The sequence below is a fragment of the Sphaeramia orbicularis genome, chromosome 21 (assembly GCF_902148855.1).
Source record: "Sphaeramia orbicularis chromosome 21, fSphaOr1.1, whole genome shotgun sequence".
In the NCBI taxonomy this organism is placed as follows: Eukaryota; Metazoa; Chordata; class Actinopteri; order Kurtiformes; family Apogonidae; genus Sphaeramia; species Sphaeramia orbicularis.
In genome coordinates, this window is record NC_043977.1 from 30,282,935 (window position 1) to 30,310,902 (window position 27,968).

Consider the following 27,968-nt stretch of genomic DNA (forward strand, 5'->3'; position numbering starts at 1 on the left):
AAATGCAGTTGAGTGGGGAGTTGTAGCCATCCTGGCACAGAGATATGGGTCATGCTAGGTTGTCCTCTCCCTCACCCCAGCACCAGAGCCCAAACCCTGATGAGATTAGCCGGCCAGCCAGGCGCTCAGTGGTGGTAAAACACAAACACCACTGATTACGTGAACATTAAAGTCGGATCCCCGCACACTTCAGCTCGGATCCCCTTGTACAGGGTCACAAGCGGGTTAGTGTGATGACTGCGCCTCCATTCCCAAAATATTCGGTACCTCTGCATCTGTCTGCACACGCCATGGACGAGCACATCTTCCACACAAAGGTAACGAGCACTCAATTATCAAAAACGCATATTGCAGTTTCAATACATGTAGAATCAGACAATTGACTTACTTAAATCCCCCACGTACTATGTCTCCTTGGCCACCATGTTTGCCAAAATGCCACAGAGGCCGAGCAGGTTGACTTTATTTTTTCAGTGAGCTGTTTTTTGGGGGACAAGCGGCACTTTGGACATCATGGCTCTGTGTTAAATCACCTCTAGAAATGGGATTAGGCAGGTTGGAATGCCAGGGTAATCACTCATTCAGCAGCAACCAGGACAAAAAGGCCTCCTTAAGGAGAAGGGGTGGGTTTTATATAGCTGAGAGCTTTGATTACTGCCCCGTCTTAAAACCGCATCCGATGAGTAAAGACATGCACTGGTCCTCCCCCACATTTACTGGGCAAGTCGCCCTCCTGGGTTCCTGTAAATAAGTGATGTCACAGCGCTTAATGATGCCCAGACTAGACTCAGCAAGGTCCTGAGAAAAAAAAAAAAATGCTACCAGCTTCAGCTTCATCACTACAGTGAACATGCTGCCTAACCGTCATGTCAACAAAGAATTAGTTTTGCACATTGTGTCCTATATCCTACATCTCTGTGGGACTGCAGATGACAGAACAGAAGTGTGGAGTGGTGAACACGATCAAGATTTTCGCTTCTATTTTATGAAGCCAGTGAAGTTCACCCTCAGGGAAAAGAAACATGGTCCTCATCGGAGAATTGACTGATCTGTCACTAATGAAGATGTTCAGATGGCGCGCTCGGAGAGAGAGAAAAAAAAAAAAAAGAGAGAGACGCTTTCCTTGGGCTTTCTCCCATTCTCTCCGACGCAGACTGGTAGTGACAGTTGTTTCCAGTTGCTACATATAAAGGGCCCATCATAAAGCTCGGCTAGAGGAAACAGGATAAGCGCTTGAGCCAAGGCAGTAAAAAGCTCTCTGGGAACTTGAAAGCCACACAAATGAAGTCTGCGTCTGCCATCTGGAAACAATAAACAAACAAAACCCAGCAGCCAAACAAATACCACGAAAGGCAGAGAGAGAGGGAGAGAGAGAGACAGAGAGAGAGAGACGGAGAGAATTGAAGCAGAGACTGAGTGTGTGAATGAGTGATAGGAAAAGAGGGGTGTCAATGTTAAAAATGTGTGCCGCATGCATCATTAGCAGACACTGATGGGAAGACAGACACAGAGACAACCCTTTGTATGAGTCTTCTTTGATGCTAGGGAGATGGGCCTGCTGTTTGAATGTGTGTGGTACCACTGAAACCTGGTTCTAATGAAGTGTAGTGCTAACAGGAGGCTGCTTGTCTGCAACTTGTGCCAGTGATGAGATGAGAAGTTATAAGCCATTTCCAAAAACCACAAAAAAAAAAGAAAAAGAAACAGCCAGCTCTTCTCTGCATGCCCAGATATATGATGATGTTTCTAGAATTCCAGTGACAGCCATATTACGGTTATGCTGTTTTCAGTGGTTTTTCATAGCATGTTAATGATCCTGTCGCCTCTGTAGTCCAAGACCTTTATCTCAGACGCTTTCACATACAAATACACAAGTCCTGTAGTTCATTTACACCTGTCTAATAACGTCAAGTCTTTACCTATTAATAGTTGTGTCTGTAGTTGTTAAAAAGTTTGCATGTTTCTTTTAGATTAGAAAACTTTCATGTCATTTGTTTCACATCACAGTCTTTTGTGACTCAAATAATTACACGAATCAAACTTTTTCTAAATGTGCTGTAAATGTGAAGTAATCTGCTATTTTAATCAGGGAAGCTCTAATTAGTGCTCCTTTATCCTGTCAAGATGTCTCTCACAAGATATAAAATGTCATCACGCAGATGCAGTTGTCGATGATCAAAATAAAGTTTTCAAGATAGCGACAAAGTAGAGTGTGGAACTATTTAATGAGAGAAATCCATGAGATGAAGCTTCACTTTGTTCCAGAGCAAACCTCACAAGTAGTGCTCAAATGTCCCATCACACAGCACACTGTCAATACTGACACCGAGGGGTTAAACCAAGAACTGCAGCTTTGTGCCCACCCGTAGCTGTGCTGTATATGAGCCTCAGACCTGGTAAGTATACACCAAAACATGTTAAGGTAGAATGGTTCACACGCATATGTGCACATCACCCACACATACACAAAAGCCCTCTGCTGTGCCTGGTTAACAAACACTCTGCTATAAAAACAGGCATCTTACTCATTAGGGTGCAATGTATCAGACAGGAAATGCTGGGTAAATTACACCTCATCGCCCTGGAACAAGCAAACCATCACCATGGCAATAGGCCAACCTCAGTGTCGTGAGAAGACCAAAAGGTAGAGGAAAAGGGGGGGGGGGGGGGGGGGGGGCACGTTGCACTAATAACTAAAAGTGATCATATATCGATGATGCAAATACACGCCTACATGTCTGGGATGTACAGTTGAAAAAACCTCAAATCTGTATATTTCATAGCCACGCAAACCCTTCTGGATTTATGACAGGTGACTGCAAACCTGGAAGTAATATCCTGCCCACACACAACTCTTTAAGCGCTACCCAATTAATGCTACATAGGCTATTCTGTAAGAGCACAACAGTAAACTATTAGAAATTGTTAGTCATGCCTTCGGTAAATACTCCAACGCAGTATAATAAATAGATCAACAGAAGCTACAGATGGAATACATCAACAGAGGCTACAGCTTGACATGACTACAGACTGGTTCCACATATGGTACTTAGACTAGTGTTAAACATTTTGATGGATATACACTAACTGAACAGATTATGACCATATTATATACAATAGATTAGGGATAAGTGGTTTCATGAGACACCTGTAATGTAGGGAATTTAGGCCTCAGCAAATCTGATTTATATTGCAATTTGTATGGGACATACTAATAAGCTGAAAACATAAAGTACATAAAAATGCTAAAAGAAAAAAAAAACTGAGTACACTGGTCCTAAAATGCATAATTTTCTGGTGGAGATTTCATCATGGCACTTGTATTGGCTTACATCTGTAAAGAGCAAAAACACAAGTTTCCCAGTTTTGTTATCATAAAAAACAGAGAATATTTCCCCAGCTTCACATTCAATCTGACCACCATGCTCAACCTCTAAACCACATAAACCACCCGTTAGCCAAGTCCACCCCACGTTTCTTGAACAAAATTCTTTTGTTGCATTGTTCACACATTCCTCCCTGGCCATGTTTATACAGATGCAATTCCATGTGCGCTCTGGGTTCCTAAGGAGTCCTTCTCCTAAGGCAAAGATGTGCTGTTGATCAAAGGCTTCAGCGCTAGTACGGAGACACTTGTTTTGATTGTTTTTTTTCCCCCCCTTTTTTTTTCCATTGGGGATACAGGGTAACATATCCATCTGTTGCCCGTATGGATCCACCTTGGTCGGCAATGGGACAAGTGTAGGCTTCTTTTCTTTCTGCCATCCCACACTCCTCGTTCAACCACGTTTACTCAGCTGGTCCCCACGCCAGTCACTGGAGCTTTGTTTTCACATTGCAACATTTGTTAACTTAATGCTCTGTAGCAAGTTTCAAAAGCAAGATGATCTGGCTCAACAAGAGATGTATTGATGCGTGACCTCAAAAACCCGAACTACACTACAGATATAAAATAATGCAGACATGTAGATTTAGTTTTATTCATTAAACTGCACGAATTAAAGCTGAGAAATTGCCATTTTTTACAGTGTTTCCCATGTTTTTCACAAATCTCCCAAAAAACTGTGCTACTATGGGCTTTAGACTGTCTCCACAAAGAATAAATGCTTGAAAAATATTCATTCATATATTTAGATGAAACATTGAGGACTGAAAAAGGTATAGGACACTGACTTTGGGGTAACCTGGAGAACCTGCTGCCTTGCCCTCCCTCACTGAGAATTTGGTTACACAGTCCACATGGTTGTTTTCTTGCTTGATTGGATTATGGCCACACACCTCTAGCCAGTAATCAATGGGGAAATGAGGTGTCAACACACTGGTGTTTATTCAACACTCATTTATTTTTCTACCGGAAGCCAAAGCCAGCTCAACCGTAGAAGACACCAGATGAGTAAAAGGGATTTTCTTCAAGCATTCAGATTCCTAACAGCATTAAACTGGTGTGTGTGTGTGTGTGTGTGTGTGTGTGTGTGTGTGTGTGTGTGTGTGTGTGTGTGTGTGTGTGCTGTAATTCTGTGATAATTATCTTACAAATAGTAATCTGTTGGTTTTAGTGTTCCGGTGTGATAAAAATCAATAGTTTTACTGAATTAAAGTCCATGTAAAAATCTGATATTCTAAGACAGTAAGTTAATTAGTCAGATTAACTGTGAAATGACTAATGTATCTCTACTGACAGTGTAAACTTAGAACTTACTATAAATGCACATTAAAATGTTACCTTTGTCTTGTTTGTCTGTTTTACAACTGAAAAGTATGAGCTTTTAAACTTCAGGCTGTGTATCCATATGACCAAGCTGAAAGAACTGGTAATGGGAAGACACCAGGAAGTCTGTAATGCTTCCAGTCAGCATGAAGTGCCATCAAAATAAAAATCTGCACAGTAGCTGCTGCTTTAAAACAACTGGGGCAATTGAAAATTCTCCTCCCAATTTATGCCAAATGCCACTTTATAAACATTCTTGCATGGCTGCCAAGTGTCTGCACTGCTTTATGCCCTTTCTCTTAATTGAAAACGTTATAGGGGTGCATTACACTTGGGGTTTTTATAAGCTGTGCTATAAAGCCCTAGCAGGCCCTGAGAGGGGAAACTGCCCATTAACTTATAAGGTCCAGGCCTTGGCTCTCTTAATTGACAACCTCTAGGCTACTTTCATCACTTGTCGACTTCATAGCAGCAGTCAATGCTTCCTCCAGGATGCTGTTGCATCTTTGACACGAGGGTGTTTGTGACAAAGAGCAGTCTGCCGCCAATGCCAGGGCGAGGGCTCTAGGCTGTCCATAAAACAAGCACACACATTCCTCTCCTAGTTCCAGCCATCTGAGAAGCTGCATTTAACCATGTAAATACTGCTCTGCAGCAGATTCAACATAAAGAATGGATATTTTATATGCTTAAGCTCTATATAGTTCCACACATCGCAAATTTATGTAAGGAAATGAATCTGTTTCTACTCTGTCCAGTCCATTTCTACAGCTACAAATCCAAACAGACAAAGACACACACGTACAACCCACTGGCATGACACTCACTTCACACTCTAATTTGGCAGGATCATCAGCTTTGTGCCTCTGGAAATTCATGTGCCCTGAATTAGTGCCACATGTCACGATGTTGTTGACTAGTACAGACATACTAGAATATTAAACTCACTTAAATAGTTTGTAACTGACAGTCAAACTGGGAGAAGCTCTGATCTGGCTTGTGTGACAGTTTACAGAAGCTGATGAGCGCTGTGCAGCATATCAACTCTCACTGCATCATACTTTTTGCACAAAAGACTTACACATTAGCATACATATGGTTTCATTTGTAGACGGTCATAATTTAATTTACACCAAGGAAATGCCATAACTGCTTTTACATAACACATTATGTCACACATGGTGGTTGCTAACTGGGAACTTGTTAAATGCAGTCTGTATAAAATATGATATAAATTATTTTTAACCACTTTGACAGTTTAAAGCCACGATCATCATGTGGCAGCCTGTGGGCCAAATTAAGACCACCAACACTTCTCATTCACCATGCAGGGTAGGAGTGTAAAATGAGAGTATTAAAACATACCTTTCAGTTTTGAAGATTTTTTTTTTTTTCCTTTCTATATTTAAGTAATCCACAAACAAATGAGATGAAAGTAATTGTGAATCAGCCTATATACTGACACCAAATGTGGGCACTTTAAGGCTATAAATCTGGTAATTACTAACAAATAGCCAACACACTGCACGCTTTTTACACCAGAAATATCCAGTGTCAAAACTAAAATTTAATTTGATTAATATTCTGCCAATCTGCTGTGTTGTGCAATTATATATGTGAGAATTACAATAAATACAATACAATTTTAACCATCACTCCTCAATGACTTGTCATCTGCACATTGTTTGTGTCCTTTGATCTGTAAGACTTCAACACAGATGGTGCATTCAAGTGTAGGTCGTAAATTCTGCAATCCACCTTGCAAAACATGGTGAATTCAAATGCAACTCATAAATTCAGACACTGAAGTGGCCATGACAGTTTTATTTCATATTTTGTCTTATTTCTACATCTGGCATTCTCTTCACTACAGTATTTGCAATCATTTTGATTTTAATATGATCTTTATGTTACTAAAATCATAGGTATGCATTTCTATACATTTCAACATAAACACATTTTTAAATTCCTGTGGGAAACCTTATTTTGTTTTCAGCAAACCTCTTTCCCAACTCCCTCTGCGAAGTCTCAAATTGTCTTACTGCAGTATGTTTAATAATTAAATTTTAAAGCCATATCCAGTATGCATACATTTTGGCTGATAAAAAATTGTTTGGCTGGATATTAAGACCGCATCACTCGGCAAGTTTTCCCTACTTACATTTTGACATATTGATATGCAAAGGGTATGAGAGAACAACAGAAATCTACACAATTCTGTAATTTTCAAGTTGTAGAAAATCTACTCTGTAATGAAAAACCCAGGCTAATCACAGGTGGTTTCCAATAGGGACAGGGTTTGTTTGTTTTTTGTTTGTTTGGTTGGTTGGTTACTTGGTTGGTTATTAGTTATATCCAGCCCACACTATGCCTTTGTAGCCACAGTTTACAAAAATGAAACGTCAACATTTCTCTCCACTCTTAATACTCAAATCAATATTTTTTTTGTAGCAAACTAACAGTAAAACCACACAACCCTACTGCAACACTACGCCATAAAAACAAACAACACAGTCTGCATTTATCAGTACAAGCAACACATTACATAAATGTAACCCCAATGACGCCATTTTTATTACATTCACTAACAAAATTACAGGATTACAAAGGATATGGACAGAGCCTCTGGAAACCATAAATCTCAAAGCCAGATTTTGTGCCAACTCATTCAGCAGATTACGAGTACTGAAAACAATAATGAGTGAAAACTAAAGTTATGACAAGTCTTCCTATGAACTCCATGGGCATTTCAACAAGCTGCATGGTAATATCTAATAATTGATGAAAAATAACCAAACTGGGAGACGAACTGACGGAGCATCCCAACACTGACATTTCTACCCACACAGCCATGGCACTAGCAAAGACAAAAACAGTATAAATTAGCCTATATCATCATCATCATCATCAAACTTAATGTGAATATAAGAAATAAGAAACATTGCATGCAGTTAAGTAAGAGCAGATTATAAAACATGAAGTTTTTCAATAGGTTGCATATAAAACAAATAAAATCTGTCACATATGCTCACATTAAACACTGTACATCAGAGTTGGTATAACATGAATCATACACATCAGTCTCCATCATCACCAAGCTCCTCTGATGAGTACTGCAGTTGTGTGTAAATGTACTAAAATGACACTAGGAACAGTTCTGCTTTTCTTAAAAACCAAGTATTATCATTAAAATGTAACGTATTAAAGGAAAAGTATTTGCAGTAGAATGGTCCTTGCTTAGAGTTTTGTTTTTCATAAAGATCTTCAAAACACAAAGCGCGGTGGAGTACGGGAGAAGTACAAAATAAACCGGAGTTGCTTTGACTTAATATTGCTCCTCTCCTAAGGTTCACACCCAGAAATGTCCTGAGCAGACCAAAACATGTTGAAAATGGGAGTATACAGGTACTTGCATATTTCCAAATGGATGATTATTATATAAAACTACTAGGGATGCACCAATACTAATACGAGTATCGGCATCGGCTCCCATACTCAGTGTGTGTACTCGTACTCGTAAAAGTAATCCGAAATCCGATACAAAGATAGTAAGATATATATATAGTAAGATAGCACTTACGGCCATTTGATATTCCCAGTTCAGTGCTGCAGGTACGCGGCGGTGGAATAATGTGTGGGGAGCCTGAAGAGTGTGGAGAATTTTCAAAATAAATGACGGTGATAAAAGTAACTCTGACTGCAAGTAACGTTAAAGACACAGACAGATACGGATGCAGTGTTCTGTCCATCCTCTGCGTACATTCTATCCGTTTTCCAGGTGCTGGTGGATGCGTACCCAGAATGAGAATACCAGCGGGAGTACGGAGCGGTGCGGACCCCCACCAGCGGAAGTGAAAACGAAACTTATCACTCATTTCTCTTTTCTCTTCCTGCTGAAGCTAAGCTGTTAAACCTTACCAGCAAAAACGCTGCAATATTAGTATCACATTAGTGTTGCCTCTGTCGTCTCCATGTTTGTTATTACTGACTTTCTTCTTCTTCTTCTCAAAAAACTTTACTCTTCTTTGTGGTATTTGCCCAGTATTGTTAATTCAAAGCGGCGCCCCCTGGTGGATTAATTGAGAAACGCTCATTCCAACACATTAAATGATGGTAGCAGTACTTTTTTCCAGTCAGACTAATGACAACAACAATAAAGCACAAAAAGGAAAAGGAACAAAAGGAACTAAGAACTGGAATGGGATTATTAAAGTACTTGTATTGGTACTCGATATCGGCAAGTACTCAAATGTAAGTACTCGTACTCGGTCTGGAAAAAAGTGGTATCGATGCATCCCTAAAAACTACATATTGTTTTTTTAAGAAAATTTGGCATATTTTGCCTTGAAGAATTATCCAAACTAGTCCAGTTAGGTTCATATTGTCTACTAGAACTCATAAAGATTTCTTTTTGGTCAGACAGATGGAAAAAAGTTAATTTTTGTACCTTGAGGAATGGTACAGGTTGTAGCTGAAACATGTCAAGGTAAAAGAACTAACTTCTTTTTTCATTTGTCTGACAAAAAAGAAAAAGAAATCCTTATAATTATCCAAACTGATTGATAGTCTTGGTTTACTTTCTATTCAGTGAAAACAATGCATGTACGGACGTGAGTATATATAATGCTTACGTTAAAGAAAAGGATTCAATGATCCATTAAAGGTTTGAAAAAAGTTACAAGGCAAAATACGTAACATTTCCCTACAAAAAAACAAAAAAAAAAAAACTTAATCCTTCTCTTTAACATAAGTTAATACTTATAAGCACATCTGGAAATTGTTTTAGCTGGACAGAAAGGGAATTAAAACTTGAAATCAGTACAGTATCTATTTGTCAAATGTAGTGGAGTAAAAGGTATGACATTTGCTTCAGACATCTAGTGTAAAGAAGAAAGAGGCCTACAAAATGGCATAAAATCAATTTCCTATTTTCAGTATCTAAAATTTATTTAATTACAATCCACATGCTGATGGCATTTAGAGTAAAAATAAGACAGAAATTCAACAGAATGTCACAGACTACACACAACTCACCACAGAACACCCCCACTACACTTAAACTGGGACAAACACAGTAACACCATCTCATCTGTACCCTTCAGCAGAATAAAGGCCTTGTAATTAGTCTTTTGTTTTTAATGCCAAACTGCAGATTAAGTTGTCCTTCTAAGGTACTAGCATGCAGAGAACACGACCACAGTAGTAGCCGGTTTGTTGTGAAGCAGGGGTTGTCATTTCGGGTTGAGTAATGTAAACGCTTTCTAACCTCATTCAAGAAGGAACAAATGCATATATTTAAAGGTCTATGTCGTTTTTGTACATAAAACTCAATGACAAACACACTCATAATGTTGCAAACACTCAGCAAGTGACATTTGACAAACAGACGCTATCGCAATACAGCAGAACGACCCGTACTTAGCGCCATTCACCCAAAGAGTGTCTTCGTTTAAATGACAGTACATTTGTGTTAAAAGGAGAAATTATAAAAACATTTACAGTGACTTACTGTGGAACAAGTCGTTTTACCGCTCTGGTTATGTGCGCCGCCATGTTTGCTTGGACTCTCTGAGCAGCGATTGGCTAATAAATTATGTCGGTCCTACAAATGGAGCTCATTGATTGGCTACAAGATGAAGAGGGGCGGGCTGTAGGACCTGGTAGCACATGGGAGAGTAAACAGCGAGTAACAGAGGAGTGTAGTGTAACTGTGGAGAGGAGGATAACAGCAGGAGATGAAACATTGGAAATTATCTGAACAGTTGGGTTAACTCTAATTTCATTTAGAAGGTAATCCAAAGCATAGGAAAAACAAAAATTATTGCTGGTAATTACATTAATAGGTACTTTAGAAAACATAATCATAAAACATAATGATCCAAATCAGTACTAGACTATTCTTTGTATTGTGTAGGCTATGGATTGTGGATGTGTGTATAGTTGGGTATATTCACCAGTGTGTACATTTTTGCCTCACAGATGGTCTCTGTCTTCAAAGACTTTGCCGTCCTTCTGCTCCTTTAGACAGAAGGAACAGAGACAGACTGAACCTCACAACAGAGAGAAACAGGGAGGAGTAAAGGGAAAGAGAGAAGAGAGATTTGAGTACGTCACCCCAGGAGTTCTCTCTCTCAGCAGTGGTGAATTACTACTACTACCATCAGCCAGGTCCGAGTGTGGTGCACAAATGACACGCAATATTTGCCATGATTAAGTCAGCAGGGGATTTGCTCCAAATGTCAGCATTCAGAGGACAGACATTGGGCTGTGGGTATATTTAAATTCGCTGCTGTAGTTACTGTAGCTACCCTTCTCTGTGAAGGTTGTAGAGGCAGACACATTTTGAGGGGAATTAAGAAAAACTTCAGTGTTCATCATCTTTCAGCAGCTAAGTTACAACACCGCATCTCTTTTCAGAAAATGTATACGTTTTGTTTTGGGTGCAGAAAGTTTGCCTAGTTTTGCCATGGTACAAAAGTTGACCCAATGCAGATTCAATATAATTGTGTTTATAGTTTAAAATACATGTCAGCTGGATCATATAGGTTGACCTTTAATTAAACTGATTTTTAACATATTCCTGTGACACTTGTTTGGATTTAATAGCATATAAGCTACTGTTGTCATCCTTTATGATCCCTATGTTATTTGCTGGTTACTGTAAGTCATTGTCAAGTCGATAAAACCTTGGACAGTGACATGAATTTTGTAACTTTGTCTCTGTACACTGCCACAGTGGAAATGAAATGATCAAAATGTGATTGAAGTGTGGACTTTCAGCTTTAATTCAGGGGATTTGTACAAAAATACTCCATTAACCATTCAAGAATTACAACCATTACTGTGTATATTTTTGTTACTATTTTAGTTAAAATTAAACCTGAATGTCCACATTTCAATCACACCTTGATTCTTTCATTTCACCTCCACTGGAGTGGTGTTAAAAGGCAAAATTACAACATTTGTGGCACTGTCCAAATGTACTGTATGTGGACCTGACTGATTTACTAGTTCCCTAAACCCCAAATGCAACCTGTTTTTTGAACACCAGTTTTTTTGCAAACAGTTTTTTAACAGTAAACCTGAAATATCATATCCAGGTAAGAAAAGTATTTTTTTTTTTCAGCACAAAAGAGGCCTATGTGCACATCACTTCTTACATGGGATAGAAACACAATGCAGTTGGAAAATTCCATCCACGGGTTACTTGGAAACTACTTCTTTCCCTCCCCCTTCCGTTCATCGAACACAATTGTTGTCTACTAATCCAGTTTTGATAGCATTTGGCACACTTTCTTTGGATCACAGCAAGATGCTCAACTTCCATTCTGGTCTCCCCTAGGAACCTCTGAGCCCAAGAAAGCAGCCGACACCAGGTCGCGCCAGAGCAGGGGGGTTCTCTGTCTCCTCATAAAGCACAGAAAATTATTTTTTGATTCAAGTCACCCCTCGCCACATAACACACACATGCGCACAAGATCACCAGTCTGATTCTTAATTCCAGATATGTACCGAAATGTGTTTATTCTTGTCAATCTGTTACGTTGTTAAATGTTGCAATCACCTAATGACCCCCCTGTAAGGCAATAGAATATAAAATATTATGTCAAAGGCAAAAGCATTTTGCCTTTGTCCCCCCTCTGTACACCCTGATCCAAATGGACAATGCATCACTAGGCCTTGATGCCTCAGAAGTCTGGGTTCATTAAAATCTTGAACGAGTGCCAAAGCTGTAGTCATAGATAAAAGGAATATGAAAGGATAACGAAATTTATGGATGGCAAGTCACCACCTCACCCTGGCATTTATAATAAACAAATGGTTTCTGTTTCCAATTTAAATTTCTCATTATACTGTGACTTTTGGAAAATGTGTTTTGATTTACCAACATTTTATCTGAAAAACTGTATAATTGATTAGATTTACATGGCTCTGATTTTAATGCTGATCGCCTGCCTTCCCCTACAGCCCCCACCCCAACCCAACACTCACCAAAAAAGAATGATCTGAACAGCTCCTGAGGCACATTAACATCATATAAAGCAAACCTACATATCAAACAGTTTTTTTTCTGATAAAATAATTGGCTTTAACCGGCACAGAATCCAATTCATCCTTTTGAAAGAAACTTCTGTGAGGGCACAAAAAAAAAAAAATGGTGAGATAGACTTCACAGCCCGAGTGAGATGGACATCAATGCAGTGTGCCAGCAATGGCTATATTAACCCATGGCTAAATCCCATCACACAAATGTCAGTGTATCCGTTATGAAACCATGACATTTAGATCCAAGGTCTCCATTGTGGTTTTAGAGGAAGCTGATGTTTGTCCATTCTTTGCATCCATCAAACCAGCACAGAGCCACACAACCAACTGTACTCTAAACATAGAAAGGTTAAAGATCATAAGGATTATCAACTTTATTGCATAATGCATTGTGTTGTTCAAATCCATTTTTATTATGGTAGCACTTTAAGTATTTCTTCTGTTGTCTTTAATTTGAAGTGTGGCCAGTTTACAGTATGGAAATAAAGGCTTGGATTAATAGTAATTATACATTTTGACTAGCTGAAATATCTTTTACCTGGCATATTATGCAAGAACACCTTCCAATTTTAGATAAATAAAAACAAACATTGGTTCATTATTTGTACTCTGGCTTCCTCCTACCATCCAAAGACATGCACTGATGGGCTAATTGGTCCACCTGAAATTGCCCAACTGGTGTGAATGTGAGAGTGGTTGGTTGTTTGTCTTTATATGTCAGCCCTGCGATGAACTGGTGACTTGTCTAGGGTGTACCCCACCTTCACCCATAGGTAGCTGGGATAGGCTGCAGCACCCCCCGTGACTCTTGTGAGGATAAAACGGGTTCATGAATGAATGAATGGTTCATTTTTTGTGATATTATTAATTAATTTGCTTTGTATAACATTTAAGATGATGCCCTCTGGTATCTATGTTGGAGAAATATTAATAAATAATTTTAGTACATGATAATCGGTGGTAATAGTTGTTGCCCGATATAGTTCCAACCTAGACAACTTCCAGTATAACCCAAACATCACTACTATCACTGTAACACACCAGGACAGGCTCAATCTGACATGTCACGACCGTTCATGTGTAATGAGAAGCAAAACCCACATTCAAGAACAGGACAATGTGTCATAAAGCTCTCATGTTAAGAGTGCAACACCTATAAGCCACATGGCTAAGAATCACGAGATGTTTAATTATTGCCTCCTTACATTAGCTTGGATCTCTTCCCTCGGGCATCAGTTTAGGGGTCAGGCTGTGGGGAGGTGAAGAAAGGGGGGCAAGACTGGTGGAGATGGTGAAGAGAAATAAAATCCCTTCATTACGAGATTTCTCTCTCACTCTCGAAGAGCTCTCTCTCTTTCCTACCATTGGCAGTCCAGATCAGGAATTACAAATGATATCATGACAATTTTTCACGCTCTTCAAACCAGTGATGTTTTACCGACTCATTTGCTATGATACCTTGTTACGGATCCAGCTGTGAATCAGGGACGTGTCATGGGGCTAGAAGCCCACCTCCTGCTGCGCCTGGCCAATGACCTGGAAGGCAATAGGGGATGCCAGTGCCTGCAGCATGTGCTGCACTGACAAAGCAGCAGGGCACCGTCAAAAACCCTCTCATACAAACTTTGCAGATCACTCCGTTTTTAACAGATGAGTAAGCACTGGTGCTGACTTTTTTCTTTGCCCTAACACAAGGTTTATGGATTTCCCTTCATGAGTCTGTGGCTCACTTGACGCATAGCAAAGTGTTGCCCACAAGGAAAGTAGTTGTGGATCTGGGGTAGAAGGATGCAGATGACATGTGGCAGGGTCACTGCGCAGGTTAAGCAACAATTCATTCAAGTGCCTGTAAAGGAAGTAGAGTATGGTCGCAAAAGACCAGTACACCAGCTAAAGAGCAAACACAGTCCAAATTAAACTTTGGCCTCTCAACACAAATTGCAACATCTCTTCTACACATTCACTAGACTATGCTGCTGCAATATAAAGTCCAAAGATTTTTGTCTATTCCTCATCTGATTTAAAGATTTTTTTGTAAAATATGTCAAAAGCACCCAAATCTGAGACAGATTAATGAAACAAAGTGGCAATTTAATCCATTCATTAATTTTTTTGCGTTCTTCAACAGGAATTCAATGAGGTTAAGGTTGTTTGGGTTTCCAGATGAGAGCCCTCACGCAATCCCAGGCCCTGATGACTTCTGCATTACTAGAATGATGCGGCCAGGACTGATGGAGCTGAGAGTGTCAGGAGGTATTAGCCTTTACAGGCCAAAGCTGGTGGACACAAGCAGACTGTGGCCCCTGACCCAATCTACCGCCAACTTACTGACCCAGCAATTATGGGAAAAACAGAAAAAGAAGGAGCAATACTGCAAAAAAAAAAAAAAAAATCTGAGTTTGTGAAGGAAACTTAATGCATTCTTTTTAAAGAGAAGACAGAGAACAACAACGGAACAATTAATACTGAGATGTTTCTGCTGGTTGCCCAAATAACAGGAAATGGTTTCAAGGTACTTTTTTCCTGTTCGGTTCACTCTGATTCCCGTCTTTCACTTCATTTAACTGAATTAATGAGCAAGTCCAGCCAGACCTCAGAATTTTACGTTTTTAGGCATCTCTTATTTTGTTGAGGGTCTAGTTTCTGTTGTTCAGTTATGAATTTGATTGAAAGCAAATAGATTTATTTTTTATTCTCTCACTCTCAAAGAACTCAATAATATTTAAAAGTTAAAGGTGGAAAAACTTAATTTTTAATATATGTTTATGAGTGTAGGTAGTGACTTGCTGAATGTAATCTTATGAATGAATATTCCCATTCTGCTCGGCACACTAAAGTAGAACAAACGCAGTGGGATGGTGGCCTCGCAACACGACACTGGCAGGCCGAGAAGCACCTACATCAGAGAGGACCTAAAGCTGTGTACACATGGTTCACCTCAGGAAAGACCTGCTTACAGCACAATGTCAGTGTTGGACTCCCTCTGTGAACACTGTCAAATGCACCTCTGTGATGGTACAGTAGAGCTCCCAAAGGATGCTGTAGGCGATATCATGCAGGATACAGCACTATAGAATTAACAGCGTTTCAGAACCGGGTGTTTTTATTTAACAGGGAAGCCCGGGTTGTAAGAATATGCTCGCTTATTTCCATATGCTGTGTATCCCGTCTGATTTATGAAATGATATGAGTTCATTCATTATTCATATTGGTGGAGGAGTTATTATCATTTTACCCGTCAGGCTTGCTACTGACACCATAAACATTATGAAATCACAGTTCGCCCAAGGCATTGCTGCTGCTGTGAAAAGTGGTCACAACTGACTAGTTAGCACAGGCACACAGTACACTGGAGACAAGCACTAAATGCCATACAAGTGACCCGTGAATTTTTAATACAAGCAAAGTGGTGACAATAAGACAAGTGACAAGGAAGAAAAATGAGAGTAGAACTGAATATTACTGAAGCATGCTCTGCTTTTTAAACTTGCGGAGAGTCTGAACCTTGCGCAGAACTGGAGCGTTCATACATACTGTTACAGCCTCAGCTCTGAATACAGCCCACCTGCAGACAGTGCTGTACCTGCACCAGGATCCAGTCAGCAGGTTCTACTTTGCAGATGTCCTAGTTTGATTATAAAACTAAATTCATTTAAAACAAATAAGAATTTCACCCCACATCAGAATTCATTGTAAGCTAATTTGTCACAGGCTTATCAAGGCCTATTCATCACTGATCTAGTAATTACCAGAATGAGCTACAGGATAACCCCCCCCCCTTGTCCCCCTCTTTTCTCCCCCCAGCGATGGTCAGCCTGTAAAACCAGGATGTGTTGGCACCTTTATGATATAAATACTCACACACCCTGGGCATAAGAAAGCTGTCAACAGAACATTTGTTTTCCATTTTTCACCACCCAAAGCACTTCAAGCTGAGGGGGGAAAAAGGAGACAAGGCGTTAAAAATGTACCGCAACACTAACTATTTTGCCCCTTGGTGAATTTTGGTACTTAAACAGATGGGGCTTGAATTGGTTCCCTTTTATTTAGTGCAACAGGATAGTTTGAATTTCCATTCAGCAAGGTCTCACCTCCACACATGCTTGGTTGTGGTTGGCACATGCAGAAAAACACACTACATTCACACATGCTCGCTGATCTATGTGTATCTATTTGTGCTGACACATACACACCCACGTTCGTAGACACATGAATAGCAGCTGCTATTGCGGTTGTGTCCTCCTGCCCATTCATCAGAAAACTTTCTGTTGATTGAAAAGTGCTTGTCAAGTGAACTGAAAGACAAGGGATGTCAGAGGTGCGTGATCTGACCCACGCATGAAAGTAAGCTGTTATGACCCCCCCGTCCATCCTACCGTAAATAGATCAAAGCACATCTGTTTCTGTGTCCAGCAGCCACACATCTATAATTGCAAACTGGCTTTAATGGCTTAGAGCGACCCATCAGATGCTAAGCAGTTTGGACACAGGAGATGCTAAAGCATATGAGTGGAGAGCAACCATCAGTAATCACTGGACAGGGAATTCTCTGGAGCCACGGTGGCGGCTGTCTGGTCTCTAGTGGACTGAAATAGATATCACAACTTCAGCCCAGGGATATAGGCCTTCAGGGGCCAGAGCTGACCACACAGCTGGGTTTGAGGAGTAGGGTGAAGAAGTGGTCAGAGTCATGAAGAACAGAGAGACCAGAGTTAGGTGTGAGGAAACAGTTCACTTTGAAGCATTACTAAGGCTGCAGATAGCATAACTAACTTAACTTATTAAGTTCAGCGGTCCGGCAACACCAAACCTAAACTAAAATATCTTACATAAATGAAAGAGTAGACCTAGAACAGTTTGTGGTTTCAAATGAAGTCCAGTCTGGCAGAGTCCGATCTGGTCTTGGCTGAATGGAGTAAGAACTGAGTGACGAGAGAAGCCTCAAGTTGGCCAGTTGTCACAGTATGACACTGATTCGGCCTAATGAGCGTAGTGCTGTCACCACACATCTGCCTCTCATTCACTTGTAGAATCTGGCAGACTCCAAACCTGCTGGAGTCACTGCTAGATGCTGGAACTTGAGACACCACCACCTCGCCGCATCAACGCTGGATGCCAGATATGAAGGAACAAACCAACTTGTTCTTTAACAACAGAAACTAAGATAACACTAACATAACAATTAGATCACGTATATCACCAATGCAGAATGAAAAAGGCAAAGACAAGACATCCCTGTTGACAAGATAAAATGGTTAAATCAGAAAAAAGCAATTTTCTAAACATAAAAATTTACCTTAAAAACCATACTGTTGTTATACTGACTAAGGCACTTTGAATCCCACTTATTATTTAACCTTGGTTCTTCTAAAATATTTACATATTTTCTTGATAATTACTGACATTTGTTCTGCAAATGATAATTGTAGCACATCTGCTTTTTTTTTTTCAAAATTTATGACCCATGTAGGCACTGAATGTAATTTGTTAATGGGTATGATTTCTTATATCCCAATTATACGATGGGTAATTTCTTATCCATGTGATACCCCACAGCTATCATACATTTGCTTATGATAAAAAATGTCATTATACATCGCTTTACCATTCTTTTGTTATTTGCCCTTTATGATGCCATATATTAAATGTTACAGTGATGGAATTGTACATGTGGGGAATTTTAGCTTTTCTGTTGATCAGAAGAGACAGCACGACAATGAGGAAGACTGTATGTCCTTTAAGGTGATAATGATGATTAGGTTGTCGTATCTCTGATCTCCAGAGGACAGCAGTCCTCCCATCTGTCATGACTCTGAGGGCGTCTCTGTAGACCAAGCAGCTACTCAAAAAATTCCTCATGGGCATCCTGCTGGAAAATAGCACAAAGGTTTACTAAACATCATTGTGGCGGTGGCACCAATTATTGTTAATATACATCAAATAGCCTCAGCCGAGTCCAAGAAACAGACTGATCACTCCAATGACGGCAACTGTCAATCTGCTCCCCAATGAAGAGAGCTGTTGAAATAATTAGTCCATGCCTTGTGAATAAAACAATAATACAACAGCCAAGATGACATCCAAAGTATGCACATCGCCTCAGATGACCTGAAAACCTGCCACTGCACGGTCCGTGGAAGAGGGCCACGTCTTCAAAAGCAGCCTGAGCCACCGGCTGCAGATGAATACAGGCTTTGTTTAAGCTTCCTATGTACATGTTTGGATAACATCAGTGAAGAGGAACAGACAGCAGAAATACAGCAGTTGTATCTTTTGTCTGACCTTGTGTTCCGGTTCTCCTGATCTTCTATAATGCTTATGATTGGTCATGTGTTCAGGTTTTGTTTTGGAGTTTCATTCAAGCTTCATTACCTGCGATGTTAAACATTTACAGAGACGTTTAACACATGTTTTTACTTGAACATTTACTCATTACAAAAAAATACAATGGCAAAAAAACCCCTCCAAATAGACACACCTATAAAATTAAGGAAAGAACATTAGCAAATACATTAATGAAAAAATTTAATGAAATATAAATGTGGAGCCTTATAATGGTGGCCCTCATTTGAATTTCCTGTTTTTCTGCAAAATTTAAGGGAAAAAAAAGCTTGAAACCTTTTAAAAGATCACACATGAAGCCATTCGGTACCCAAAGCAGATTCTGATTAGTCTAGGAAACCATATAAGGACAGGTTTCAGATATTGTTTGGGCAAGTATTGATGCTGGTAAGAACTTGCTAAACCTCTGTTAGTCCCGGAGGTGTGATAGTGTGGCTGACCTCTGACCTTTCATTTATCTACAGAGGGGGATTGGGCTAATTTACCATGATGTTCCATTGATTTTTGCATTATATTATGGAATCTGTAGCTGATAATATGTAAAAAAAATAAATAAATAAATAAAATAATAATAATAAAATGGTTTTGATCGTTAAATACCAGAATTATGCTTTTACAAATGATCATTAATTTCTTTACAGGAAATGAAAATGCAGGGTTTTAAATATTTCATTCCCTGAAGGCCCCAGTGAATATATGGGTAGATGTTAAGCCATGAGCAGGTCCAAATGACAGTAGATACAGTAGATGTATTCTACCAAATATTATGTAAACATTTTCATCAACACATAATGATGCCTCTTTGTTTACTCGCTGCATCAGTCAGAGTAAAACCGCTGTAACAGTGCAGCTATAAACTTGCCTCTGAGTTCCAAGTGTTGGGTGAAAAACAATGAATAGTTCATCAGTGATAAAGGTGACAAGCATGAAGCCAAGTGTGAACGGAGAGTCTTCACGCGAGCGTGGTGGATCAGGAGACAGGGCCTGAGCAGGGAAGGCGGTGGCTGATGCATTAGGGGGGGTGGTGATGATGAGAACAGACACGAGCCACATGAGGCCCCCTGACAATGCAGGAGTCCCCTGCGGTATGTCCAACAGTCTACTTATGTGCACAGACACACACACAAACACACAGTGGTGGAGTGAAGTTGATACACATGCATGCATGCACATGATCACGCAACACTACAGCTGTACACTTTACAGTAACTTTACCAAAAATAAATAGGATTAAAAATAACAATGCAAAAGTAAAATACAGTTTTGAAAATATAAATGTGCAAAATCTAAAACATTTTGGTATGGTATATTTTTTCTATTCCAGAGCTGTATTATTTTTCTGCCTTTGATTCGTAATGATTGTACCCCCTCTAGTGGTATTATATTTAGTAGCAGCTCTGTGTTATCCAGCAATCCAATTGTAAACTGCTGTATGCATAAACACGTTAAGAGTATCTATATACACAAATACATATATATATGTATAGAAACATACATGCATTTAAATATACAAAACATGCATGCCATTAACTGCTATAACACCGAAACACTGTTTGTATTTAACTAAAGTCAGAAAGCAGTACTTCAGTAAGGCTGATTTGATTCACCAAACTTAAATTTAAACTGTGTGGGTGAAGTTTCATACACAATTCTTTTTGGCAGCAAAAAACATCCTAAATTTGGTTAGGCACCATTTGTGGAACCATGCTGGCTATTCCACACATGTTGCAGACACCAGAAGTCATTCCCAGTTTGCCTCACAAACACACCACTGGTCACCCTGCACCATGAGGGTGCCTTTAAAACGATATGCCTTCTGGGGTGTTCTTTTATGGGCTGTAGTTGCACCATTGACTATTGTATAATTCTCTTCAAATCAGTTTGTTCCCCCCTCCTCCCCCTTTTTTAGCCCACCCTTGACTTAACAACCAGAAAAAGGTCACATTTCTGAGAAGTGACTTCCATTCATGTTCCATGCTGGGTCGTCACTTTCAATTTCCTAAGACCTTTCATGTCACACACCCATCAACCTGGAAAACTCCAAACACACTACCACGCACTACCACATGCACTGTTCTATAACTGCACTATCACTATTTATGGTGGTTTTTTTTTTTTTTTTTTTTTTTTTTTAACAGAAGTATGAAGAGAATAGTGTAACATAAAATATTACAAATTGTAAGTCATCATTCATATTCCAATGGGAATTATATGTAGATATTTATTAAAATCCATTCTACAAAAAGCATTAGTGTCCTTTACTCTTTGGTGTGAGTAGAGGCAGACTGACAGTGTTCTTACATTACTGAAGGTCCTTCAATTTTTTTGTACAGGAATATATACATTTTTTAGGATTGCCAGAGTAGATTTAGGGTAATACATATATAGCACTCTCACAGCAGTGATCATCTCCTTCCTCCAGTGTCCTTCAGTGCTCCTGTGGTACTTAACACTGAGAGACCCTCAGGACACCTACTGTGCACTCTACAAACGACTGTCTTTTCCTTTTTCAGCACATCGTTCTTATGGTACAAGATGTTTAACTCTGCGCACAAAATTAATGGAGCATGAAATGTGGGCCTGAAGTGCAGCAGGCTCCTAACCTGCAGGTGACAATGTCACCATGAAGCTCTTATTGTGACCTAAGTGAGCTGTATTATAACCGCATTTGACTGGTGACAATTAGTGACCTTTTGCGTATCTAGCAGCCATCCATTTCAATTACACCAGCCGTAAAAGCTTTGGTGGGTGAGCAAACTGAGATACTGTAGCAGGTCAGTGTGCTTTTACTGTACTCCTAATATAACCCTCCTGTTTTACACTACGGTAACACGATTACACATGCTGCTAGAACATGTGCTATGACAGATTACGATCAAAGTTCCATGTGATAACGATAATGTTAGTCATTTTTTGTCTAACATTTTACTCATTTCTAAAAGGCAGACAGAGCATGCACATAGTGTGTTATTAAAAACATTTAACCAATTACATTTAGTGCATTCCTTTTCTTTTTCCTTGTCCAGTGTATGCTTTCTAAAACTAAAAGAAAGTTGTGCATACTGCTGCTACACTTTATTTACTGAGGTGAAGTAAGTACACATTTTACACAACATAACTGTTCTCAGAATAAAAGTTTTCTGCACGAATGTTCTTTTTTTTTATCTTTTTAGGCGGTTGGTGGTTAAGATATATGTAGATTTGACATTCGTTAAACTGTTAGTGATTCATCCAGACATCACAGGATAATGACTTTTTTTTCTCATAAGTACCAGTAGTGCTTCGGCTTCCTTCTGTATCTCCCATCAGCATCACCTCAGCTATACACAAACCGGAGAAACCTCAGTGGCAGGAACTTAATACAAAACATCACGCTCTATCACTTCATCTAACCTTTCTTAGAAACAGATAGCAGTCATTGCACGCAGCGGTGTATATAGTTTGTGAGTGGGCATATGTGTAGGATGGTAAGGTGGAAGCAAATTTCAGTCCCATTATGATAATCACTGACAGCACTCCAGACAAATGACAGGTTAGCCATTCAGACTTTTTTTTTTCAAAGATTGGACAAGCAGTATAAACTTGAATTTCATTTTTGTGAAGACTAGTAATCAAGTAAGAAAACTCTGCAGACATTGTTCAGCTTAACAGCCACCTGCCAAGGTAGGCATGGTTGAAGTTAAAGGCAACATGTGGTTTCAAACCTTATTTAAATTTTTCTGCTCAGTTCCATATTTCATTTGGTATCATGTGATTGAGCATACGTGTGCTTTATCCATTTCCATTTCAAGGTTCAAGGTTCAAGGTTCAGTTTATTTGTCATTACATGTATGTACATGAAATTAAATCAGTGCTTAGGACCAGCAATGTACATCGTAAAACAATTCAGTTAAATGTTGTTTATATCGCACCGATCATAGAACATGATTATTTCTAGACTCTTCACAAACTCAGATTAAGGCCTTAAAATGACTATATGAAGAGGAAACTCTAATCCCGGAAGCTCAAGGTGACAGTGAGGAAGAACAACAGTATGTAGGCTGCCATGCATCCAGTTGGCTGGAATTAAGGGACAGAGGAGGCTCTACATCTATGCTCATTTATTTTTGTGGAAACTTGGTGTAAACATGCAGTTGCACACTGTATTTTCATGAGTTTATGGTCCATATACAGTAGCTTGATTGAACCAAATAGACATAGGTTTGCAAAACTCACAACAATCATGAGACTCAAATGAAACATCACATGTGAAAAACAGAAAAATAGACCAAAAATGCAAATGCAAATAGAAAGGCGTAAAAGTTCATACTGCCACAAATGTTGAAAACTTGATGTGGCAGGGGATCATTGGAAGAAACTTTGATGAATATTCTTATTTGACTGTTCATCATGTCATCATATTAAAAAAGGCCTGACTCTGATAGTAAGTCCTATAAAACTGGCTCTAAATGCATACATTCATGGTTATGACTTGGATAGAGCTGTCATTGGGGTTAATGACTATTTTTGAAGAAGTAAACAAAACTAGTTGGGGCAATCATAATAATCGTACCAGGAATGTTTTAATTAAAGGAAAGCAACAAATATTCAAGTATATCTAGTATGATATGCATGAAATTGTACTATATGTGATGTAATGGAACAAATATAACACCAAATCAGAAAAAAGAAGTGAATGTGTGGCACATTTTGAAACACAAAGTGTGACAACAAAGACCTCATACTGTTTCACACCTAAAGAGTTGTTTGCAGGAGGAATGGAACAAAATTACACCTGAAATGTTTAATCACTTAGTGTTTGCAGTCCTTAAATGTCTTTTAAATGTTGTGAATACAAATGACAGCATTCCAAAGTGGTAAAACCTTTACCTTTCAAAGCACTGCAAACATCAAAACTGAAGTCATTGTTTATTCTGGAAAAATAAATAAATATATTTAAAAAATTCACGAGGTAAAACAACAAATAATATTTTTCTCAATTATTTTCAGTGTAATACAGATCAAGAATAATGAACTAATCACTGTTATTAGTTTTAATTTTGCTTTAACATACTTTTGCAACTTTATCCAGTTTTGGCTTTTAGGAATTGTATTGTGTTGTTTGTTTGTTTTTTTCATATGGTTAGATTACTATTGTCTGCCAAAACTAAAGGGTCTGTAAGTCACATTTGTCAAAAAATTCTTGAAGTACATCTATAAGCTGCACACTGTAATGCCATTGTTCAGACCTAACTAACCTACATGTTCTAGAATGGTAAAGCTTGACAGACATATGATGTCAAAAGAAGAGGTGGGATTTCCAAACCTCTTCAAACTTCATGCTTCTCAAGTAACACATGTGAATTTACAACCAGTCTCTGGAGGCAACACAAGAGAATACACCTGACCACTCTGCAGTATTTATAGTGAGTCTTCTATACTATGATAATGGACATGCATTGATTTGATTGATTGGATACAGATGACTTTGCTAATGAATTTTTTGTGTCCTGTTTGTAATTTACAGTAACCCCCACCCCAAAATGACAGGTGGGATGGCTGTGGATAACATCACTATGGACTCAGCTGAGATCTCTCCAAATCAGAGCAGCTGCGATGTGTTTGTTTACCAAAGAGCAGCGGTGGTTCTCTTCCCTATTTTCTACACTGTGGTTTTCATCATCAGTGTGTGCGGCAACAGCTTGGTTCTCTATGTGATCTGTAAGGGGAAGCAGAAATTCAACTCCACCTCCATCTACCTGGTCAACCTTGCACTATCTGATGCCCTCTTCACACTGGCGCTCCCTGGCAGGATTATTTACTACATCCGTCACTTTGACTGGCCATTTGGTGATCTCCTCTGTAGACTGACCACACTGCTCTTCTTTGCAAATACCTATGCAGGTAAAACATGCACATCTGCCGCCAATACACTATGTTTTTATCTTCCTGTGCTCTGCTACCATAGCCTCTTTTTTTGTTATCTTTCATTGACACACAGGCTTATTATTTACAGAAAATAATAGTAAGTTTAAGAACTGGCCTGAATACATAAAATAAGTAAAATATTAAGACTGTAATGGATCCAATAAATGAAAACAAAGGGCTGGACCTACTAAGATCCCAATTTGCGTGGACTAATTTGTTTGTGCAATCTAGAATTTTGCGTGTGGGGTTGAACCTCGGTTTGCAGGTGATGTACTATGACTGCTTGCGCAAATCACAACAGGTGCAAAGTCTTGGAGACCGCCCTATTTAAATGAGAATTTTGCGTGCGCTACTGCTTGCCATCATGGAGACAATACTCTGGAAAAACTGCTCTGGGAATTGCCAGCACTAATGGCAATTGCACTGGAATGATCCAGACGGATCCACGGAAATGTAATGTTGTGAGGAGTTTTGTCATAGAAGGTATTGCTTGGCTCCTTCTTGTGACTGGTCCTAAATCATCCCCTAGTTCATCTAGAAGTTCTAAAATGGCATTACTGGGCAGCAGCGCCGGATTTATTTTACAGGTGGGAGGTCCGTGGGGGTTGTTGAATTGAATGACTGTCAGGTGCACACAATTTTGTCACACTGTAGCCAAATGTCGGTGTGTATTTTTAATCACAATCAAAAATGTTCACATGAGGGTGAAAAATGCATTCTCTGCATCTTTTTTCATCGTTTTGATGTTTCCTTCTTAACCAGCAATGTGTGCGCAATTATACACACAAACCGTTCGCACCTCCATTTGAGACGTGTTTAATATAGATGCAGTTTCTATGAGCAAAATTGCATTCAGGTTTGAAAAATCACTTTGCGTGTGCTAAATTAATATATTTACATTGTCTCCTCCCAGCACACGCATAATTTCATGTAAATGCACCATATTGCATATTTATTGCATCAAACATACTAACTGGATGCAGATGTGGTATTTTGCACCTTTGAAAGACACAACCCTTAGCGCGCACTGTTAGTAAATCAGTTTGTACATTTTTTTGCACGTGCAATGAGTTTGAACACGTTTTTATACATGCAAACCTTTAGTAGATCCAGCTCAAAAAGTGATAGTGACTTCCTGGCCTGAATTCTTGGTCTTTTTCCAACAGGTATCGGCTTCATGACCTGTATCAGCCTGGACCGATACCTTGCAATGTTGCATCCACACCGTTTACAGTGTTTACGGAGTGTGAAGGTGGTCCAGAGGGTCTGTTGTCTGGTCTGGGCTCTGGTATTCCTGCAGATCGCTCCTCTCCTGTTCCGCAGCATGCTGCATCAACACCAGGGAAGAAGAACCTGCATGGAGTACTTCAACTTCGAGGGCTCGCACTCAGCCCCTTATCTCCTACTCCTTGCCTGTACCGTCTCCTTCTGTTGTCCACTCATCATCATCATCGGTTGCTATGCCAAGATAAATCTGAAACTGCGAGCCGTGGCCAAGCAAAACTCTGTGACAGGACGATCGAGGAGAAATCACAGGGCCAACACTATTATTTTACTCATCCTTCTTACATTTATCATATGTTTCAGCCCATATCATCTCAACGTTATTCAGTTTATGTCCAGAAAGATTCACCATCAGCCCACATGTCAGGAACTGAGGGCCTTTAAGATGTCATTACAGGTAGGAACTGTGGATATTTATTTCATTTAAAGCATTTCCTATTAACTTTCACCTTCATAATCACCCTTTTTTTTTTTTTTTGCAGATAACAGTCTCACTCATGAACTTCAACTGCTGCTTGGATCCAGTCATCTACTTCTTTGCTATTAAGACCTACAAGAGGCGAGTGATGAGCCTCTTTAAGGATTATCTGTACGCTTCCGGTGCCTCCTCCAAAGTAACAGCTGACAACAGCAGCAGCAACACCTGAGGGAAACCACAGCAGAGGTTACAATAGTAAACCTTCAGCAAGTTTGCAGACCTAGATATAGTTGCTCCTCCATGTGCTCTGGATGCTCTCATGTAAACATAAAAATGAACGTGAAATCTTTCATTCAAGACCAGCAGATCATGCATGCAAATATGTGGGTGCCCATGGAAAATGTGGAGTAAAAATATATCCTGAGATTATTTTAACCTGCTACAAACATTAAAAATATAACATTTGCTTGCTTATAAACATGTATATATAGTTCAGTATTGCTTCATATATTCTCTTTTGAATATTTTGGTGTGTCTTTTTGCTTTTCTTCTACTTATGACATTTGATATTGACAGGTGTTTTCCAAAGTTAAAAAAAAACAAAAAAAGGGCGTAATAGTGTTTTATGAAGCGTAGTATTAACGGAAATGTCCTAACCCAGATAAGGAGGCTCTACTCACTTTTTCAACACATGCAGTCTTAAATTCAGTACAACAGCAACTTTCACTTCCTTAATGTGGACGAACAAATGCACGAATCAAGTCATGTGGCAGCAATATTAATCTACGAAGCGGCAAAGCAGACATAGGAACTTGAACCTTGGACAGCTGGACTTCTGTTTAAGACAAACGTAAAACCTGTGAAACAGTGTTCCTGAAATATGTGTTACACTATGCAAGAATTTAGGGTGTGCCAAATCGAGCATGTCTTCTACATCTCTCTTTCATACCCACATCTGACTGCTGTGTGGGAGTGTAGAAATAACATCACCACTTCCTCACCTACCTTTCCTGCTCCCCCTCACAGGCCTCATTCCTGCTTGGTCCCATGTCTTGTGGTGAGGCTGCTGTTCGCATGAGCCTTACACATGTAAGCAGGTGCATGTTGTCTGTTTATAGTGCACTGTCTGCAGAGTCCTATATTTAAATTTAACCTTTAACATTTCCTGGGCTTTTTTTTTTTTTATGATGGTGCTTTTTGATTTTGCATCGAAATGTCTGTGTACAAGTGTATAAAACTGATTTTAACCATTACTGATGTGTT

At 39.3% G+C, this 27,968-nt stretch overlaps 2 protein-coding genes across 4 annotated transcripts in view; one reads left to right on the plus strand and one right to left on the minus strand.

Annotated features, from left to right (window-relative positions):
- Positions 1 to 10,287, minus strand: part of clybl (citrate lyase beta like) — a 61,632-nt gene extending 51,345 nt beyond the window's left edge. Inside the window, exon 1 of the mRNA XM_030125518.1 lies at positions 10,218 to 10,287. Coding sequence (XP_029981378.1) covers positions 10,218 to 10,261 — 44 coding nt within the window. The 5' untranslated portion in view covers positions 10,262 to 10,287. The remainder of the gene's footprint in view (positions 1 to 10,217) is intronic.
- On the plus strand, positions 127 to 27,868 carry LOC115412860 (G-protein coupled receptor 183). Of its 3 annotated transcripts, none has more exons than XM_030125516.1 (4): positions 127 to 317; positions 24,603 to 24,979; positions 26,170 to 26,684; positions 26,770 to 27,868. In XM_030125516.1, the coding sequence occupies exons 2-4, from the start codon at positions 24,619 to 24,621 to the stop codon at positions 26,932 to 26,934; spliced, it is 1,041 nt and encodes a 346-aa protein (XP_029981376.1). In that variant the 5' UTR covers positions 127 to 317; positions 24,603 to 24,618; the 3' UTR covers positions 26,935 to 27,868. The 3 variants fall into 3 exon arrangements, with proteins under 3 accessions (XP_029981376.1, XP_029981375.1, XP_029981377.1); XM_030125515.1 differs by lacking the exon at positions 127 to 317 and adding an exon at positions 24,360 to 24,501; XM_030125517.1 differs by lacking the exon at positions 127 to 317 and having other exon boundaries at positions 24,601 to 24,979.
- Positions 27,869 to 27,968: the final 100 nt, after the last annotated feature.

What these genes read in the sequence shown, in the direction of transcription:
- LOC115412860 (XM_030125516.1), top strand. Translation starts at nt 24,619, where the DNA reads ATGACAGGTGGGATGGCTGTGGATAACATCACTATGGACTCAGCTGAG. An exon ending in CTTTGCAAATACCTATGCAG is followed by an intron (nt 24,980 to 26,169) that starts GTAAAACATGCA and finishes TTTTTCCAACAG; the next exon opens with GTATCGGCTTCATGACCTGT. An exon ending in CCTTTAAGATGTCATTACAG is followed by an intron (nt 26,685 to 26,769) that starts GTAGGAACTGTG and finishes TTTTTTTTGCAG; the next exon opens with ATAACAGTCTCACTCATGAA.